The following is an 18,325-nucleotide window of genomic DNA, read 5'->3' on the forward strand; positions in this document are numbered from 1 at the left end:
GTGTGTGTGTGTGTGTGTGTGTGTGTGTGTGTGTGTGTGTGTGTGTGAATATTTTGAGACAGAATCTTACTCTGTTGTCCAGGCTAACCCGAAACCCACCACTTAACACAGATTGACCTTAAACTCACAGCAATCCTCCTGAGTACAGGATTACAGGTGTGTGCCACCATACTTGGCTGAGATACGTTTGTATTGACAGAACTGGGAGATTAAAGACGACCCCGAATGATGACCGTGAACCCACCTAAAGCATCTGCCGCAGAGCTCACCAGGCAGGAGCGAGCGCTCAGCTATCTCTGTGGAGAGTATAGATGCTGTTGGCAGAAGGTACAATAAATCATGAGCGGTGTGTGTTCTAAAACCGCTGGGAGAATTCTGCAGACGAGGCAGAAACTAAACTTAGCCCTCAGCAAGCAGAGGGAGCCCTGGCCTGAAGCCCCAGGCATTTGTGGGCCCCTACGACATGATGGGTACAGGAGGCAGACAGCGAGCAAACACCTTCCGTGCAGTGGTGCACTGTGACAGAAGTGAGCACCAGGCATGTGATCAGCCCTCTGACTGGATGGCTCAAGAGACATGCGGGTTGAATATGAAGGGGGCGGGAGGACTTGGAGGAGACCACGCTTCAGCGCTGACTCCACACTGCTGACCCGAACAGTCTGTTAATGAGAACTGGAAGGAAGGCATTTCAGGGGCAGGAGCAACATAAGCAGCCACAGCAGTAAGGCAGAGGTGAAAAGCGTGCCAAGACTTTTCAGGTCAGTCAGAATAATCCTGAGCCCAGAACGGCTGCAGCGTGGTGGGAAGGAAGCTGGGAAAGACAGATAGTGCTTCACACACACAGGAGCTTGAGGGGAGCTCTGTGAGCCTCAGAAACACGGTGGCAAGTCGACAAATGGCACGAGAACATGCCCCTCCGCAGAGCTGCCCCATGATTTACTGGTACGTACATCCCAGAGAATTAGACCGCAATTCACAACGAGCATTGCCAGGGGTGGAAACAAACCAAGCGTCATTAGCAGGTGAATGGAGCAGCAAAAGGTGTTAGACACACACACATATGTACACATGCAAATGCAAATTCATGCATGCACAAATATATCCATAGATAGATAGATAGATAGATAGATAGATAGATAGATAGATAGATAGATAGATAGATAGATAGATGGATGGATTCACATACAGAGAGAGGAGAGCTACTCAACCCCAAAGAAGAATACAATTGTGGCATTAAGCTACAATGTGAATGAACCTTAAGAACATGGTGAAAAGGACAGTGTGGCCCCACTCATCTAAGACACTAGTATAGAGACAGATCTAAGGCCCCCAGGGTCTACTCAGGGTCTACAGGGACGGTGGGGAGTGAGACTGAAGTTCTAGAAATAGATGGTGGTGGTGGCACACGTTCTGAGTGTGGTCAGTGTTTCTGCACATTTTGAAAGGCTGGTGCTTAAATCAGTATGGCCTTCCTTTCCCTGCCCTGTGCATGGGTGGCCGACAGAGACCAAAGAGTGAGTGCTCCTTGGGAAGACAGCTGTAGCCACTAAAAGTCAGGACAGAGGGAGCCAGAGAGACAGTGCATCTCCAGTGTGCATGCGCTGTCTGGGGAGCGAGCAAGTGTGTGTGTGGATGGGAGAAATGTGCTTGACCCAGCCTGTGTGTGAGATCCTGAGAGGAGAGAGGAGGCTGAGCAGTAAAGGATGCTGTCGGGGAAGCCAGAGAGAGGTCAGTGAGGGGTAAGAGGGGGCTGGAGAAGGCAGAGATCAAGATTAGGGGAGAAGGCCCATTAGTGGGCTGAGAGCTGGGCAGGATCCATCACCGGGGGACAGCAGGAATGAGAGAGCATGCTTTATTCCAGAGAGCACAGTGGGAGCAGCATGTACACGCAGAGGTCACGGGGGACAGGATGCCACCACAGATGAGAGGGTAATAGCGGGTGAGCGTGAGCACAGGTGTAACAGAGGGCAGGGACCAGTGTCAAAGGAACAAGACCAAGCGAGACAGATCCCATCAAGGAGGGAGCTGACGGTAAGGACCCATGAGCAGAGAAGAGATGGGCAGTGGCCAGCAACAGAAGGAGACAATTGTGTCCCCTGGTGGCTAAGGGAAGTCTCAGTCTGGCATGGGAGCCAGGCTGTTCTTACTGGCAGCATCTCCATAGAGGAATGCCACTAGCATTTGTCAACAAGGCCAGAGTACAGGCTCTACAATACCTGTTCAACCAAAAACAAAGACTGGAAGCTAAACTCGGTCAGCCAGGACCTGGACGTCCCCTCTGTTTTAGCTGCTGTGGCTACCTGTCTGCCATTTGACTTCTTCCACACTCTTCCACTGAGGTGTCTTAGAGTGTGAGCTGAAGCCCAGTTTTGGCCATCGGTTAGGAAAGGGGAGACAAGGACCTTTCTGGGCAGCCCGTGTTTGGAGATTGCTGCCACTTATTGCTTTGCTAAGATCACAGCGTGGGCTGAGGCGGTGAGAAAGCTCAGCAAAGCGTGAGGGCTGGAACACAGACCCTCAGCATTCGTATAAAAGCTTGCCTGTAACTTGGCGCATGGGAGTGGGAGACAGGGAGTTCCTGCAGCAGTCTGGCTAGCTAAACGAGCCAGAACATCGAGAGCCCCTGCCTCAAGGCATGAGGTGAAGAGAAATGAAGAAGGCACCACACATCACTCTTGGGGCGCCACACGCTGGAACACAAATGTGCATTTAGGCCCGCCACACACATACATCCACAAATTAATTTTTTTTTAATTTTAAAATCAGTTGGTAGCCACTTTTTTTCAGTTTCTGTAAGGCCAGGAACGGTGCTTTGTACCACTTCTCATCGGCCTCAACTCGTGTGCCTGGAACACGGATAAAGCAGATCTCAACAGAGCTGGGCACAGAACTCACGAGCTGCTGTAGCTGTGCGGCCTGTGCCTCATGAGTGGCCATGATGAAGCCTGGCTCCAGTGAAGGTCGGGGCAGTGGAATTCATGGACAGGGGCCTCTGCGGCAGCAAAAGCACACAAGCCTCAGGGAAACTCCACGTGGTGATCCAGGTTACATTTACAGAGGCGAGCGGCACACATTGTATGGAGTCCAGAGGCTGACACCAGGCGTCAGTTACTCTACCTTCTTTTGTTTTTTTATACCTGGTTCCCATCATCCCAAAGATGCTGAGGTCAGTGGTGTGTGAGGTGAGAAATCACCCTCCATTACTATTTTATCTCTGTGGCAGAAGACACATATCCTAGGCTTTAGATCAGATACAGCTGATTTCAAAACTCCCCTAAAGAATCCAGCCTGGCCCTATTCTTCTGGGGTCCAGTGTGACTCAAAGCCTCAGTTCAGAGCTGGGTATCCCCCTCTGAGCACTGAGAAGGCAGAGACAGGAGGACTGTAACTCTGAGGCCAGTAGGAGGCTACATAGAGAGATCCTGTCTCTAAAAACCAAACCAAAATAAAACAAAAGCCCCGAGTTCATGAGTGGCCCCATGGCAGCCTGCTTGGGAAGCTGGTGTGTGCCAGTCCAGTCTTCAGCCTGCCCACCCTGGCCCTAAGCTCTGAGGTTGCCTAAGTCCCTCACGTAAATGCATGTAACCTAGAGACATCCTCCCGTGTATTCCACACACTCTCTAGGTATCTTCTACAGCCCAACAAGGGAGAAGTGCTAAGTCAGTTGTGCTGTATTATTTGAGAACTAGCAAGAAAGGGGTCCATATATGTTTGATTCTGACTCAGTTTTTCCAAGCGTTTTCCACCCAAGGTTAACAGAATTCAAAGGATCGGGAGCCTGGGACATGGAGGGCCAGGCTTGCGCCTGCACAACAAACATTGGCTAAACTTTTCGTTCCTCTCCCTTCCTTCCTAGCACCCACCTGCTCTTCTGCCACCTGTGCACCCCGACTGTGCCACCCCATAGGCCATGGAGAATGAGCTGCCAGTCCCCCACACATCCAGCCGGGCCAGCGTCACCAGCAACAGTAGTGGGACCAGCAGCGGCGGCAGCGGCAGCAGCAGCAGCGGCAGCGGTGGCAGTGGCCGCCCTGCTGCACCCCAGATTTCTGTGTACAGTGGTATTCCTGACCGGCAGACTGTGCAGGTAAAGCCCTAATAAGCCTGGGGTTGTATCGCCTCGTTGACAGGGCTGCCCAGAAGGAGCGCTGGCATGGTCTGGTGGGATAGCCAGGACAGTTTCAGAATAGGCAAAAGGGGAGTGGATCAGTGGATAAGTACTTTTGGGTGATTAAAAGAGGAGACGTGACTAAATGGGTCCAATGCAGGAAAGTGGGAGAGAACCGAGGTCAGAAAGCCCTATCCCCACTGGCAGGTGGCTGGTGAGGGTGTTGTCTGCAGAGAACAGATGTGTGTAAGCATAAGGGCAGACAGGTAAAACTACCCAACAGCAAAATGACTGGGTGCCGCTCAGTCACAACCCAGGCTGGTCATCTAAGTGGCCTTTGCCGCTTGAACAAACCTGGGGGACTGCTGACTGTCTCAGTCAGTGAAGCCTGCCATGCAAACATGGAGTCTCCAGCACCCACTTTAAGAAAACTCTGTAGCACCCGTGCTCTTGGGGGTGGAGACAGGGGGATCCTTGGAGTTCCTTGGCCAGCTACCTAGCCTACTCAGTGAGCTCCAGAAGGGAGAGACCTTGTCTCAGAAGGAAAAAAAAGAATGGTGGAGAGCGATCAAGGATGGCAACTGACCTCGACCTCTGGTCTCCACATACTCACATGCATACACATGCACACACATGCACCGTGATCATGTACTGCCACCAGTCGTGGCAGGTGCCTGGCATTATGCTAAGTAACGAATATCAGTGTTTGTTGTTACTATGAGACAGGGTCTCACTCTGTATCCCAGACTAGCCTGGAACTCAGTGTTCAGCCCAGGCTGGCCTAGAATTCATGGTGACCCTCCTGCCTCGGCTTCTCAACGCTGGGGTTATGGGCACATACCACCAAGGCTGACCAGTTATGAGGATGGTGTTACTAGGCACAGGTCCACACTTGACAAAGCGGAGTCTCAGAAGAGGCGATGACTTTACCAATGTAAAGGGGGAAAGAACCTACCTCTCCAAGATCCTCAGGCAAAAGGCATTTGCCATTTGTATTTCTCATAGTAATATCTATTTGAACATCTTTGCAAAGAGGGCAGATCATAGAGGCCACCACTGAGAAATATTTACTCTAAGTGACCCTGCTGTTGCAGTTTGGATAAATTAGACAAGTGAGCTCACCCTGCATTGGTCTTGGGCCCAGAAGAGGGAATGGGGTAAAAGACAGCAGAAGTGGGAAGCCTGGGAAGTTCTCTGACACTTCTGGCCTGTCCTATCTCCCAATTATCTCTGCTTCACACTGAGTCAAGTCCCATTTCCTGTTTTCCCACCCCCAGCTTTTTCCCTGTCCCTTTACACCTGAGTGTTTAGCTCTGGTTTTCAGCATCTGGATCAAATGTATCTGTTGTTTGTTTGTTTGTTGTTGTTGTTGTTGTTTTAATTTAAAATGTAAAAATCCCAACCATTCAATTTACCAATGAAGACTCAGGAACCAGATGCTGGGGTGAAAACTTGCTGGCTCAGAGAGGCAGAGAAAGCACCCAGCTGACCTTCCTATTCAGCTTATGTCCTGAAGGAAAAAGCCAAACACCAAAAGCCGAAAACCCAAAGCCAAAAGCGTCTAGCTCAACTGACAGCCCAGGAGGAAAAGACCTGCTATCTCACCCCACAGCCAGGAGGAAAAAGCCAAAGCCAAAGAGCTAAAAAGCTCCTTCTCCACACTGTCTTAAATAGCCTTCAACTCAAAGTCCCTCCTTTCTGTTCCTGTTGGCCAGTTACTTGCTCTGCCTCTGGACCTAGGGATAACTTCATTAAATCCCGAATACAGAAAGCTCTTTGAGTAAATGTGTGTGTTAGGGCTGAGCCACACCATGGCCACCTGTTCACAATAAACAGAAAGTTCTTGGATTAAAGGTGTGTGTTAGGGCTGAACTACGCTAAACAAGAAACAGGTTTTTACAGTGGGATCGAAGATCCTGCAACACATGTCCTCCCGCCACTCACCAGAACCCTGGGCAAAATGCTGTTGTCTTTCTGCTCTGGTGCATCTCTGCATCAGCACCCAGAAAGGCGCACTGCCTTCCACCCGATTCCAGTAAATGTCACCCCTGGTGAGGAAGAGCCACAGAATCTCAGCCACTGCCGGAAACTACTGCAGGGCGTCACTTTAGGAATCTAAAGGACAAGAACCAATGAAACTGAGGACAATGAGACAGAAAGAATGGAGTTCTTATATGCAAGGTCTCAGAGTAGAGTGTACTCAAGCAGAGAGGAATCAGAAATGCATTCATAGGAGCATGGGGTTCTGGGCAACCCCAGAGCCCATAGAGGATCTGTGACATCAGTCTGCTAGAACAGAACTCCCAAATTCAGGCCAAGAGCCCTGGAGCCACTTAGGGGAGATCCTCAGCAGAGACTGTCTCTAGTCACTGCTGCTCAGGGACAACCCCAGACCAGAGACTGCATGGGGTTAAGGGCCTGAAGCAGGGGGGCAGGGCTAGGGCCCATGCAGGGCATCACACGGCAGAAACGGCCCAGGTGGGAGAAAAACTGTCTCTGGCCTTAGTCCTGGGGATGAGCAAGGAACAAAGGCTAGCCTTTCACAGACTGCTCCCAGAGGCAGCACCTAAAAAAGGGGAGGAAAGGAGAGCCGAGATGAGAGAGAGGAGAGTCAACCCCAGTATGTCTCCTCTGTGGTGTGAGCTTGCCCCTAGAGGCCATAAAAACCATCTCAGGGACTGACAGGACTCTTTGGAGGGGGGTCGCTGGGAGGCGCCTCTGGTTGGCTTTCAAGGGAGGCACTTGCCTTCCTGTTGGTCAATTTTCCTGGCTCCCTATTACCCTTCTGACTGACCTTTTCTTCCCAGCCCCTCCTACTTGTGACCAGTAAGGGGAGGAGTGGCCAGCAAGCATGGCCTGAGAGGCTGCGATTCCCCAGGCTGAGCAGAGCAGGAGGGTGCTGGCAGCTGAGGCAGGGCACCACCCTTACCCCATCAGGCAGGAGCTGAAGGCAGGTGTCCCACAGATGAGACGGGCAGGTGTAAAGCTCCGAGAGTGGCCCTCCGTGCCGCCTGGGGAGTGATGTGCGGTCCTTCTCTGGCAGCTGACGCTCCTGCTCCCCCTCGCACTTTTCTCAGGTGATCCAGCAGGCCCTGCACAGGCAGCCCAGCACGGCAGCGCAGTACCTGCAGCAGATGTATGCTGCACAGCAGCAGCACCTCATGCTGCAGACAGCGGCCTTGCAGCAACAGCACCTCAGCAGCGCGCAGCTCCAGAGCCTGGCAGCGGTGCAGCAGGTGAGTGACGGCTAAGCCGGCGCCTGTGCTCTATTGGAATCTACATTTCAATATGGGAGTGATGTGAGGGGAAACCAGTCCTGTCGCCTTGCCTTCCCAGTTCCTCTCAGAGTCCCCACAGAGCCCCCAAGAGGGTACTGTCGTCACGTGTCCTTTAGCAGGTGACAAACAGATGCCAAGGCCCACTGCTGTTGAGTAGAACATCCAGCATTCTCACTTGCTGCTCCAGGAAGTGCTGGCAGAGCCCATTTAATGACTTACCCAGCAAGCCTGCCTGTCTGGTGACTCTTTCTCCTTCCACGGAGGGAGATATACCCCCACTGATGGATTCTTTCCTTCCTATGCAATGTTTTACCCACCTTCTGTATGCAAAGTCAGTGTCAGGCACAGCGTGCGCTGTGGACCCTGTCTCCTTGGAGCAAGTAAGCAGGCCCTTTATCTACACCATGACGCACACTGTAAGAGAATGGCCTTCTGCCGCTGGACGACAGGAGGCTGCCTGTCTACATCAGGCGGCCAGGGAAGCTTTCTCTGCTGGGGGAACACCGAGACTGACACTTCAGTCCTAGAAGCAGCTGACCAGAGAAGAGGGGCAGGTTGGACCTTCCGCTGTGCCGCACTCTCATATGGTGCCATGGGCTTCATGGGTGCAGTCGGTGGGGTGGTGGTCTGGAGGTCTGGAGAGAGCTGGTGCTGCTCAGTGGTGACGGCCAACTGTCAGAGTGACAGCGCTCAGTGGCTCCTCCACAGATTCGGCTGTTACTGGTCCTTTATGAGAGAGGAGGCCAGGACCATGCTGAAGGCCCATGTGGGTGAGGAAAATGGGGTTAGGCCCCGGGGAGGCTGCTCTCCTGACCACTGTCCAGAGCATTTCCCGGAAAATAAGGGCCCATGAACCACTGAGGCAGAAGACACTGGTGACCAGAGTGTGTTCTTTTCCAGGCCAGTCTGGTGGCCAACAGACAAGGAAGTACTTCCGGCAGCAGTGTGTGCTCACAGACTCCCACCCAGTCTTCTTCAGTGAGTAGGGCATGGGGACGGCAGGCAGATTCCACACGCGTGGGCTGGCTCCTGCCTAAGGCGCTCCCTAGTTCCCAGATACAGCTGAGGAGAATCCTTAGCCATGTAGGGTCATAGCTGGGATCTGTTGCTCTTGCCAGGAAAAAAAAAAAAAAAAAAAAAATGCACGTGCTCTTCCTGGCTCTGACATTAGCAGTCCAGCATCTTCCTGGTGTCAAGGCTCTGCTGCCAACTGCACTTGCGCCCTAGGGTCCTCCCTGTGGCTGTGAGTCCAAGCCAGCTATGGGGCAGAGTTAGAGGAGGTCCGAGGAGCCCAGAGCAGGAGGCGGTCCTAAGGGACGTGGGAACAGAAGAGGGAGGCAAGAAATAGAGGGGACGCTGCTCGCCCAGGCCTCCTGTCTCCTAACGGCACTTGTTTCTCTTACTCATCAGCTCAATCTGGCGACCTCCCCGGCAACAGCCCAGTTCATTAAGGCACAGAGTGTCAATTCAGCCACAGCCTCAGGCCTGGCCCAGCAGGCTGTGCTCTTGGGCAACACATCCTCTCCCGCCCTGACTGCCAGCCAAGCACAGATGTACCTCAGGGCACAGATGGTGAGTATGTACGGCCTGGGTGTGCCAGACTGTGGGGACACAGTCAGAAAAGGTGGGAGATGGGAAATTAGAGAAAGGAGGAACGCTAGGAACCAAGAGCAAGAAGAAGGGGAAGGAAGAAGTCGAAAGGCTGATGGGAGGCACAGGGCTCAGGAAGGGTCAGGTCCAAGATGGAGCCAGGGGGGAGTCACCTGCGGTGCCTCTCTTCCCTCGCCTTCCCAGAACCAACCAGGTAGACAGGACAGGAGGCATGTCCAGATGGTGCCTAGAACTCTCAAGTGAGGGGACACAGATCCTAGCTGCTCCACAGAGGTGGGCTGGCTCCCATGATGGTCCTCTCAGCTTGCCCTCGTCTACCTAGGGCCAGGTGAGCTAGTTCATGCAGAACATACCGGGGCTGGCACTGGCATGCCTGGAATCTCTTTTCCCTATCTGCCTCTCAGGGTCCCTAAGAACCCTGGGAAGAGCAGAGCAGGAAGCAACCCCATAATGGAAATGGGCTCTGATTGACAGGTCCCAGCTCATGCTGCCCATACTCTCTTTTACCCCTGGACACACCTTTCTGAAGATAGTGCAGTCCTGCCCCACCTTTGCTGCTATGGCCAGAGCATCACACAAAGAGCCTGTCTGCTCTTGTTCCCACACTTTTCCTCCTGCTTCCCAGCTCGTCACTGCAGGCACTTCCCTTCCAGGCAATGCCTCGGACAGCATATGATGGACTTCCATGTCCCTAGCCAACTGGCAGCCACACTTCACTCAGTGACCCACTGGGGTCCCGATGACCATCTGCTGTCCCCTAAGAGCAGAAGGTACACAGGAGGGATGAGCCAGGAGGCATCAGTACTGAGACGAAGGGAAGGCCCCTTGCCCAGACACCAGCCTAGCCACATGCATGCAAAGGCAGAGCACACGGAGGTCAAGGTGCCCGCGATGGCTCGGCACCTGCACGCCTCCAGACAAGATACAACCACCACAGCCCCAGGCCATCTCCTTCCTCTGCAGTTGCTGCTTCTGGGCGCCCCTCCCCACCCCTGCTGAGTCAAAACTCTACTAGAAGATGACCACTATGCATACCTGATTTGATCCTGTCTTGGGTCAAAGGTAGCTTAGACCTGGAAAATAGGCCTGTGACAGCTGCCCTAGGTTCCCGCTCACCAGGGTTGAGGAGACAGTGAAGAGAGGGCGCCCTGCGAACATCCGGAGTCCCACAGGATGAGCCCCCGGAGGGTTCCTCCTCACCCACTCACTGCCTGGCTTGATTCGTCACACCCCAAGCCTTTTAAGTGTCCCTAGGCTTCCTGCTTTCTCTTGGCTTTGTGTCCTGCTTGCCTACTTGTTCCCTGGCTACACTGCTCTACCCTGTGGCTAAGCCCACACTGGGCAGGTAAAAGGCGCCTCGTTTCCTGTGATTCCAGGCCCAGCCAGGTAACTTGGTGCAGGTAGCTAGGAGCCTAGGACGCACTGTTCCTTTGTCCCCTCAGCTCATCTTCACGCCCACGGCCACCGTTGCTGCTGTACAGCCTGAGCTCGGCACTGGCTCCCCCGCTCGGCCCCCTACTCCTGCCCAGGTGAGGATCTCAGGGAGGGTGGAAGGGGCAGTCAGCTCTTAGAGGGGCGAGGGTGCTGGCAGTGGCGGGACTCTTCTAAGAAGAAAAAGACTGGACTCACATTTAAATTCCCACCCAGCTGGACTCAGCACCTCTCAACTCTGACTCTGACTCTGAGTATAGTTAGGCAGCAGATGGCAGTGTGAGGAGGCTTCTGTGAGCCAGCACTGAGGGGTGGGGATTCAGGCCAGGGACACACTGAGAGAAGGAACAGGATGGGTCCTGGCCTCCTGCCTTCTGCTGCAGCACGTGAATGCTATTGTGTCAGAGAAGTCTGTAGGGAGCTGAGAACCTACTCCATCTCCCCACTCCATCTCCAGAATGGGGACACCCAGCTCAAGGATGGAGAAGCTAGGTTATGAGTCAGGCACTTCCCCCCTCTGTCCAGCAGAGGGCACCAGGGACCAGGCTGAACAAACATTCACGCTGTCCTGGAAATGCCTGGCGCTAACCTGATTGTGAGGACAAGCTGAGTCTTTGCTTGCCTGTCATTTCTGTGCTGGCTTTTTCCATGTCATGCCTCACCTTCGTGGTATGCAGGCAATCCTGATAGTATCAGAGAGGTGGGAGAGCAACAGAATAAAACATGCTGGCCTCCCTGCTCCTGTCCGCCCCAGCCAGGCAGCCTCAGAATTCAGTTCTTATCACCAGCCATACTTCCTGTGTTCTTTACAAACTCCACCTGGCCCTGACTCCTCCTCCAGCCCCCTAACTCCCCACTCCCGAATGTCTCTCTGTCTGCTGTCTCTTTTGTCTCTGTCTCTTTCTCTCGCTATCTCCTTTGACAACCCACTTTCATATTTGGCCAGTCCTGGATCTGCCCTAACTTCCTCTAGCTTATGTGTTAGTGTTGCTCCTGCCTGCACCCTCTGGACTCTCATAGGCCCCTCTTTTTCAGGTACAGAACCTGACCCTACGAACACAGCAGACACAAGCGGCGGCAGCCTCGGGCCCTACCCCCACCCAGCCTGTCCTGCCCAACTTGGCCCTGAAACCCACACCCAGCAGCAGCCAGCCTCTGCCTGCCCCACCACAGGGCAGGAACTCGGCTCAGGGTTCCCCTGCAGGTGCCAAGGCTGGTATACCTGACAGTGTGACAGAGACACTCAAGAAAGGAGATGGGGGCGGCAGCATGCCAGGGAACACGGAAGGCCGGCCTGGGCTTGGCCGAACAGCTCCTGCTGTGGCTCCTCACCCCCTTATCGCACCAGGTAAGGCCCCCCAGAAAGACAAAACCTGGGCTGTGGATCAAGAGGCCCTCCCAAACCTTCTTTCCTGTGTGTGCATGAGCACACCAGCCTCTCCCTGTCCTCTCCCAATCCCGGGGTGTTGGTTGGCCAACTCAGACTCCGTTTCCTGTTCAGTCTGCCTTGAAGGAGGAAGTCACAGCGGTAGGGGTAAGCCGCTCCTTTTCAGTGACACAACCCTTGCTCAGGGAGCCAGTCACAGTCTTAGCCTGAGTGGGTGGAGACTGGTACTCAGACTATTCTGAGATTCCCAACTTTAGTGAATGGGATGTGGCTGGCCAGAGCTTGTGAGAGCCGCCAGGGAAGAGCAAAGGCAGGAGGCCTTCAGCAGGCCTCTGCTAACTCACGTGTGCCAGGCTTGTCTCTTCTTCTGAGTGAGCAGAGGTCAGGGAGATCAAAGAGGGCGGCACTGTGGCCGGTTCTGTGTCTAAGTGGAGGGGCCACCTTACCTGGAGGACAGGAGTTGGAAAAGGTTTGCCAAGGATTCCCACACTTGAGAGTAAATGTAGAAGATAGGGGGGAAAACAGTTGATTGTTTGTGAAGCACATTCTGCGAATGGGGATGAACCAGTGTTCTCTGGCTAGCCTCTTTCTCTGCCCACTGAACCTCCCAGCCCATCTTTAAGGAGAAAATCTGCCAAGAGCCCCGGAAGCAGACTTTCCAGTCTAAGGAAAAAGTGCAAGCAATTTGACCACAGGAATAAATATAGCAAAGAACATACTGCTTGGATTAAAGACAGTCCCTGTGGTCAAGAACTTGAGAAAGCCAGTGTCCCTCACCACACCCACACCACTTAGAATCCAATAGAATCCTCGTGGGCTTTGAATATTTCCTGAGAATCTGTCACTAGATTGAAAAACCAAGATGGTCAGGGCTGGGGTATAACATGGTGGTACAATACCTACCTAGAATATGGGACACCCTGGCTTTGATGCCAACTGTCACCAAAAAGGTTTAAAAAAAAAAAAAAAAAAAAAAGGTCAAAGTACAATTTCTTAGCTAAAGGAGAGGGCCAGACACAGCAAATACATTCAGGTTTTAATCCACTGTAAGTGTGGCAGGCACATATGGCCAACTCACTGCCAGGCAGCTGTATCTGGGGTGCTGTCTCTCAGAGGAAGCAGCACCTGAGTCTTTTTATGTAGCCAAGGCTAGCCTGGAACACTCCATCTTCCTGTCTCAGCCTCACGGAGTACTGAGTACTGGGGTTACAGGTATGCGCCCGCACCCAGCCGCACCCAGCTGGCAGCGTGAGTAGCAGGAGCCAAGCAGACCAAGTGGAGATAGGCATCCCAGGTAGGCAGAAGGCCCAATGGGGCAAGCACCTGAACAGGAATCATTTCTTCACCTTTTGGAGACTTCATAAATGGCTCAGGACAAAGGAACGGTTAACTGCCTTGCATAGGTCCCTGCTGAGCTGAGGAGGGCAGCCCCTGCAGAGGTGGGAGGTTCCCAGTCTTCATCCTGCCTGGCACTGCTTTTCCAGAGGCTGCTCCAACATTGCTTGTTCTTTGATGGAAAAAGAAACTGAGACTCTGGATGGCCCAACTAGGTGGAGCCACATGTGTTGAGAACACTAGACCAGAGCTAGGGCCCCAAAGCTCCTCCCCCCTTCCTTTCTTCCTCCTCCTCGTCTTCTTTTGATTCAACTACATTTTTAAATCTTTCTTGTTGAAAAAAAAAAAAAAACTCATACAAAAAATTAAAATTCTTTTACAAAAAAAAAAAATTCTACAAAATAGATTGGCTTTGTTTTGTGTTGGCAGCTACTCTTGGGCAGGGAAGCTACCCTAAAGTGTGGTTAATACACCCAGCGAGAGTCCGCTGGAGAAAACTGTGTTTCCTTTGCCAGGGGTACCTGTTGCAGACAGAGTCTTGATTAGGGCTGGGAGCCATGTCCACGTTCCCTTCTCCTCACCGTACAGGCCTTGTGTGTGCTGCCACAGTCTCTGTGAGTTCATGTATTCATGAGCCCTGCTGCATCTGGAAGACACTGTTTCCTTGAAGTTACCCATCACCTCTGCCTCTACCAATCTTTCTGCCTCCTCTTCCAAAAGGTCTTGAGGTGGGGGGCAAAGCCCCACTTCTAGATCCATAGCTAGAGCAGTCTCAGGACCTTGGGAATCCTATTCCTGCCCAGCCCAAAGTGTAGCTTCTGTCTAGACTGAAACCAGCCTCAGACTCTAAGGATCGTTCAAAACAAGGCAGCTCTTGAGTTTCTCCCGGGGCTGCTGGCATCTCTGGGATCCCCAGGAAGTCAGGCAGAGGGAGGACAGACACTAACGCAGTCTATCCTGAGCTGGAGAGCACGCGGTCTGTGCGTGCCACTTCTCTTTACCTTTCTCTGTTTTATAGATGGGAATGCGGAGCCCCAGGGAGATGTCCCCAAGAACTTCCTACACACAGCCCTCAGAGTGGCTCAGGTAGTCAGTGCAGGATGGATCCACACCCGTACCCCCAGCTCCTGCACCCTCAACCATCAAGCACTGATGCAGCGACTTAGAGCCAGCCTCCTTGCCTTTCTTTCCTTTTCCCAACTCAAAGCTCAGAGAGCCTGAGGTTTCTAAGGTTGTTTGGGGCCTGCAGAGCCAAACGGCCGGCTCTCCATTTTTGAGCCCTGAAAAGTATACAAGAAGGAATGGCAGGCTTGAGGGCCAGGGCCTAGGTGTGGTCTGAGCCTGATAGTGTGGGTGTGAAGCAGAGCTGAGACCAGTGGCCCCGCAGAACTTTCCGGGAGCAGCTGTGTGCTGAGGAATACAAAGACCCTCTCCCCAGAGACACAGATCAGTGGGCTTGGCATTGTTCCTGCCTCCCACTGTCTGGCCCATTCTTCCTTTCTCTCCCACCCCCTCCCCTCTATAAGCCTCCCCACTCCTCTACTCCCACCTCCCCAAAGGAAGGCAGCTGGGGGAGGCTTAGGAGCCACTGGGCCTCTCTGGGCCTGGGGAACAAAAAGACTGAAATAATTCTTTCAACCTGATGGGGGGTGGAGGACAGGGCAAAGCAGCACCTGTCAGACTGCACAGCTCCTCAGGCAGAGGGGACGGCTGGCCTTCTGCCCAGCCAACCCACAGTGTGTCGGTGAGGAAGGGGCTAAGCCAGCATGCTCAGGCTTGTGGGAGAGCCCTGCGCCCTGGAGAGGGAGAGGGCTGCAAGGAGAGAGGGCTTTGTTAAGGGAGCAATTTTTTAAAGCTGGCTGGCTGCCCCAGGAGGAAGGTAGGCAGTGGAGACTTGTTGGGGGGCAGGGGCAGAGTAGCAAAAAGGAATGTGTCTTCCCTGGGGGTGTTTCCTCCAGAGAGGCAAGCCCTCCTGCCCCAGCTGGGACTGCTCCCACTGACAGCTGTTTGGGGGCAGAGCCCCTCCCCCATGGCAAGCTCCCTGCTGTTCCTGCTCCTGTCACCTTGGCAACCAGCTTCTTTAGGCTGTGCAAATAGAAAAGGTCCCTTATGCCCTGAAAGAGGGTGGATGGGGGGAGGGGAGGCAGGGCAGGAGAGCGGAGCCTAAGATGTTGGGCCTCCTCGGAAGGGAAGGCAAAGGGTCTGGCCTTGCCCTTCTCAGGGCTGGGAGGACTGGAACATGGACAGCAGAAGAGGACAAGCAGAAGGGTCCTATGGGCCTGGCCTCTGGGGCAGCCTAGACCTAAGGGAGCCTGGCTGTGGCTCCAGCTAGGAAGCTTGGTCTTTTGAGTCATTCTAGATGATAAATTCCGGGCTCTGGGTGACACTCAGGCCCAAAGGTGAGGAGACAGTTGCTGACCAAGAGGAGTGTGCTGCTATGAAAGGGAGTTGTAGGGCCTCAGAAGATCCTGGGCCCCTTTCACTCAATCGTACAGATAACCAGGCTTTTGTTCAGTCTCCTCAACCTGCCTCAGGTCTTGGCTCAGAGACGGAATCTTCTGGCAGGCAGACCTGCCACATAGCTGTTTTGTTTTATCACAGGGGACTTGTGTCAGGGCACAGAGCTTTCCTTCTGTGATAGGCTGCACATAGAGGTGCTTGCTGGTCCAAGGATCCTTGGGTGCTATATTTCCTCACAAAGCATGCAGGTGGACCCGTTATCCAGCTGCACATCAAACCTGCCAGTAATACTGATGTTAAAAATCATAGAACCAGCCGGGCGGTGGTGGCACATACCTTGAATCCCAGCGCGCGGAAGGCAGAGGCAGGCAGATCTCTGAGTTCGAGGCCAGCCTGGTCTACAGAGTGAGTTCCAGGACAGCCAGACCTACACAGAGAGACCCTGTCTTGAAAAAACAAAAAAGAAAAAAAAAATCATAGAACCACTCTTGTAAGTTATTTCAACTATCTACCGTAGGAGCAAATTTAGACCCTTAGGCGGAGGAAAAATCCAGAACACATCCCTTGTCAGTGAAGGGGATTGCATTTTGCTTAACATCCTTCACTGCATGGGTGGGCGAGAACGTGCACATACACCTGTGCCTCCGTATGTGTGTACACATGGGTGTTAGTGCCGAGAAAGAGAGGAAACCGACTGCAGAGCTTATCTCCGTTAACCCCAACGATGGGCGTCCCCTCTCACAACCGAGGAAGACACGGCTTCCGACGGGTCACCACCTTCCATCCCCAGATCACTTTCTCCGTCTCTTCAACTCAAGAAATAATCATTTGACACTTGCGCTGTGCTCGCCACTCTGCCAAGCCATGGGAGTTACAGCGCTGAACAAGAGCTGAAATTCCCTGAGAGGTGGTGGAAATCTGAGCTATCCTTTGAAAATGAACATTTCTGGCATGGAATAGGAGGGCTGCCTCAGCCAGCACTGACTCACCCAGTGTAAAGTGACCCACAGAAAAAGCTCACAGTAGACATTGCTGGTCTCAGCCGCTGCGCTCATTTTCTGGACTGGCTTTCTCTTCTGCTCAAAGCCCGCCAGCGGGATGGTGGTCGGCAGGGAATGCGCCTCACAGCTCTTGCTCACATGCTGTTGTCTCCTTTCTCTTCAGACACCTTCACTTTGTCTTTCCTTTCCTACCTGACCATGTAAGGACCTACTGTGTGATATGCTGATCACTGCTGATGGACCCGCCCCGACTGTGGGGCCTTTGACACGCTGCCACAACTGCACACAGATCAACTGCCATGCTTACAACAGATTTCTTATCCTGACTCTCTGCTACAGCCAAGCAAATACTTTCTTGTCTCCTCATATCCCACCCCCTCTGGGACTGACTTGATCTGTCTGTCTGTCTGTCTATACCTTTGGCCACCTGCCCTCTCTATAGCACCTTTTCATTGTCCCCCTAGGTCACTTTCAAAGTTGTCAACAGCCCACGGTGAGCACTCATGGGCTTGCTGTGCTCATGCGTGCCTGATGACTTGTTATTTGCTCAGTCTTACCTTCATTGCAAGACACCCTGCCTCGCCGGTCAGCTTCAAAAACCTCAGCCTTCTGCATGGGGCATGCCATTAGAAACTCCCCTCAGTTCTTTCTCACTGCTCATAGGCTTACTGTTAGGAATAAGTGAGATTCAAGTTATAAAACCATCTGAGACATTCAAAGAGATATACTCTAGCAGAGAGTACTTGAGAACAGCTGCCATTCCTAGCATCTACTATGTACCAAGCGTTGAGCAAAAACAGTGATTTGTGCGTGTGCGTGTGTACGCACGTGTGGTTTAAATGTACCCTATATGATATGTATCAACATTGATGGGACTAAAATTCAAGATCCAGAGAGGTTAGGGAATTTATCTAAGGTTGCATAGCCTTTAGGTAGCAGAGCCAAACTACCATCCTAGATCTTGCTCTAAGACTCATACCTAGAGCCACCTTGCAGTGCATATTCTGCCAAGGGTGTGGTGGGGCAAAAATGCCAGGTTTCCTCCTAAACAAGGAGGCTTGCTAGACAGGGCAATTTGGTGGTCTTATCTTATGGCTGCCAGAAAGGCCTAAGGACATGGGGCCCACCACAAAGTGTCCCCTGGTGACAATCTTGGTTTTATACCTGGTTACCTCTTTGAGGGATTTCTCTTCATTCTCCTTCCTTTGCAAACTGCTGCTGACCCAAGCCTGGAGGGAATTTTCATCACTGGAAATTCACGCAGTGCTTAAGGTCTGTCTAAAAGGAGTGTCCCTGCCTACTCATGCATAGAAGAGCTGCTTCCTCTATAGCCAGCTTTAGTCTCAGCCTCTCCCGGAAAGCTGGGTCACACAGGCATCTCAGGAGATGAGCAGCGCCCAGGAAGTGCTGCCACAAGTAGACCCATTCTGAGAGTACCTTCTCTTTCCAAATCCACCCTGGGCTTCAGGGAGCGAGTGCGTGGTGTTACCTTGCTAGGCTGATCTTCCTGCTATTATCTTTCAAAGGCTGAATTGTGCTAAACCCATCTTCTGGGAAGCACCGCCCCCCCCCCCCAACCACCACTCCCAAATCCTTCCAAAGCCGAATCCACATGCCTGTGCTCTTTGTATTCTGAACTTTTTTCCTGTCACATTTACCAAACTGCACTAGAGCCTCTGTCTACCATCTGATCCGGCTTCAGAGAGTTCCACTC

At 52.8% G+C, this 18,325-nt stretch overlaps 1 protein-coding gene across 7 annotated transcripts in view; it reads left to right on the forward strand.

The window, feature by feature from the left end:
* The window catches only part of Phc2 (polyhomeotic homolog 2), an 80,051-nt gene that overhangs the window by 27,501 nt on the left and 34,225 nt on the right, over window positions 1–18,325 (forward strand). For 4 of the 7 annotated variants that reach the window (XM_055610830.1, XM_055610833.1, XM_055610837.1 and 1 more), the window contains exons 2-7: window positions 3,857–4,087; window positions 7,186–7,344; window positions 8,287–8,364; window positions 8,797–8,958; window positions 10,440–10,526; window positions 11,464–11,776. In XM_055610830.1, the coding sequence (XP_055466805.1) occupies window positions 3,911–4,087; window positions 7,186–7,344; window positions 8,287–8,364; window positions 8,797–8,958; window positions 10,440–10,526; window positions 11,464–11,776 (976 nt within the window). In that variant the 5' untranslated portion in view covers window positions 3,857–3,910. Of the gene's footprint in view, window positions 1–306; window positions 328–3,856; window positions 4,088–7,185; window positions 7,345–8,286; window positions 8,365–8,796; window positions 8,959–10,439; window positions 10,527–11,463; window positions 11,777–18,325 lie in introns of those variants that run through there. The other 3 variants (XM_055610835.1, XM_055610836.1, XM_055610832.1) reach the window with 2 other exon arrangements.

The sequence above is a fragment of the Psammomys obesus genome, unplaced genomic scaffold, assembly GCF_907164565.1.
Source record: "Psammomys obesus unplaced genomic scaffold, mPsaObe1.curated_primary_1811, whole genome shotgun sequence".
NCBI lineage: Eukaryota > Metazoa > Chordata > Mammalia > Rodentia > Muridae > Psammomys > Psammomys obesus.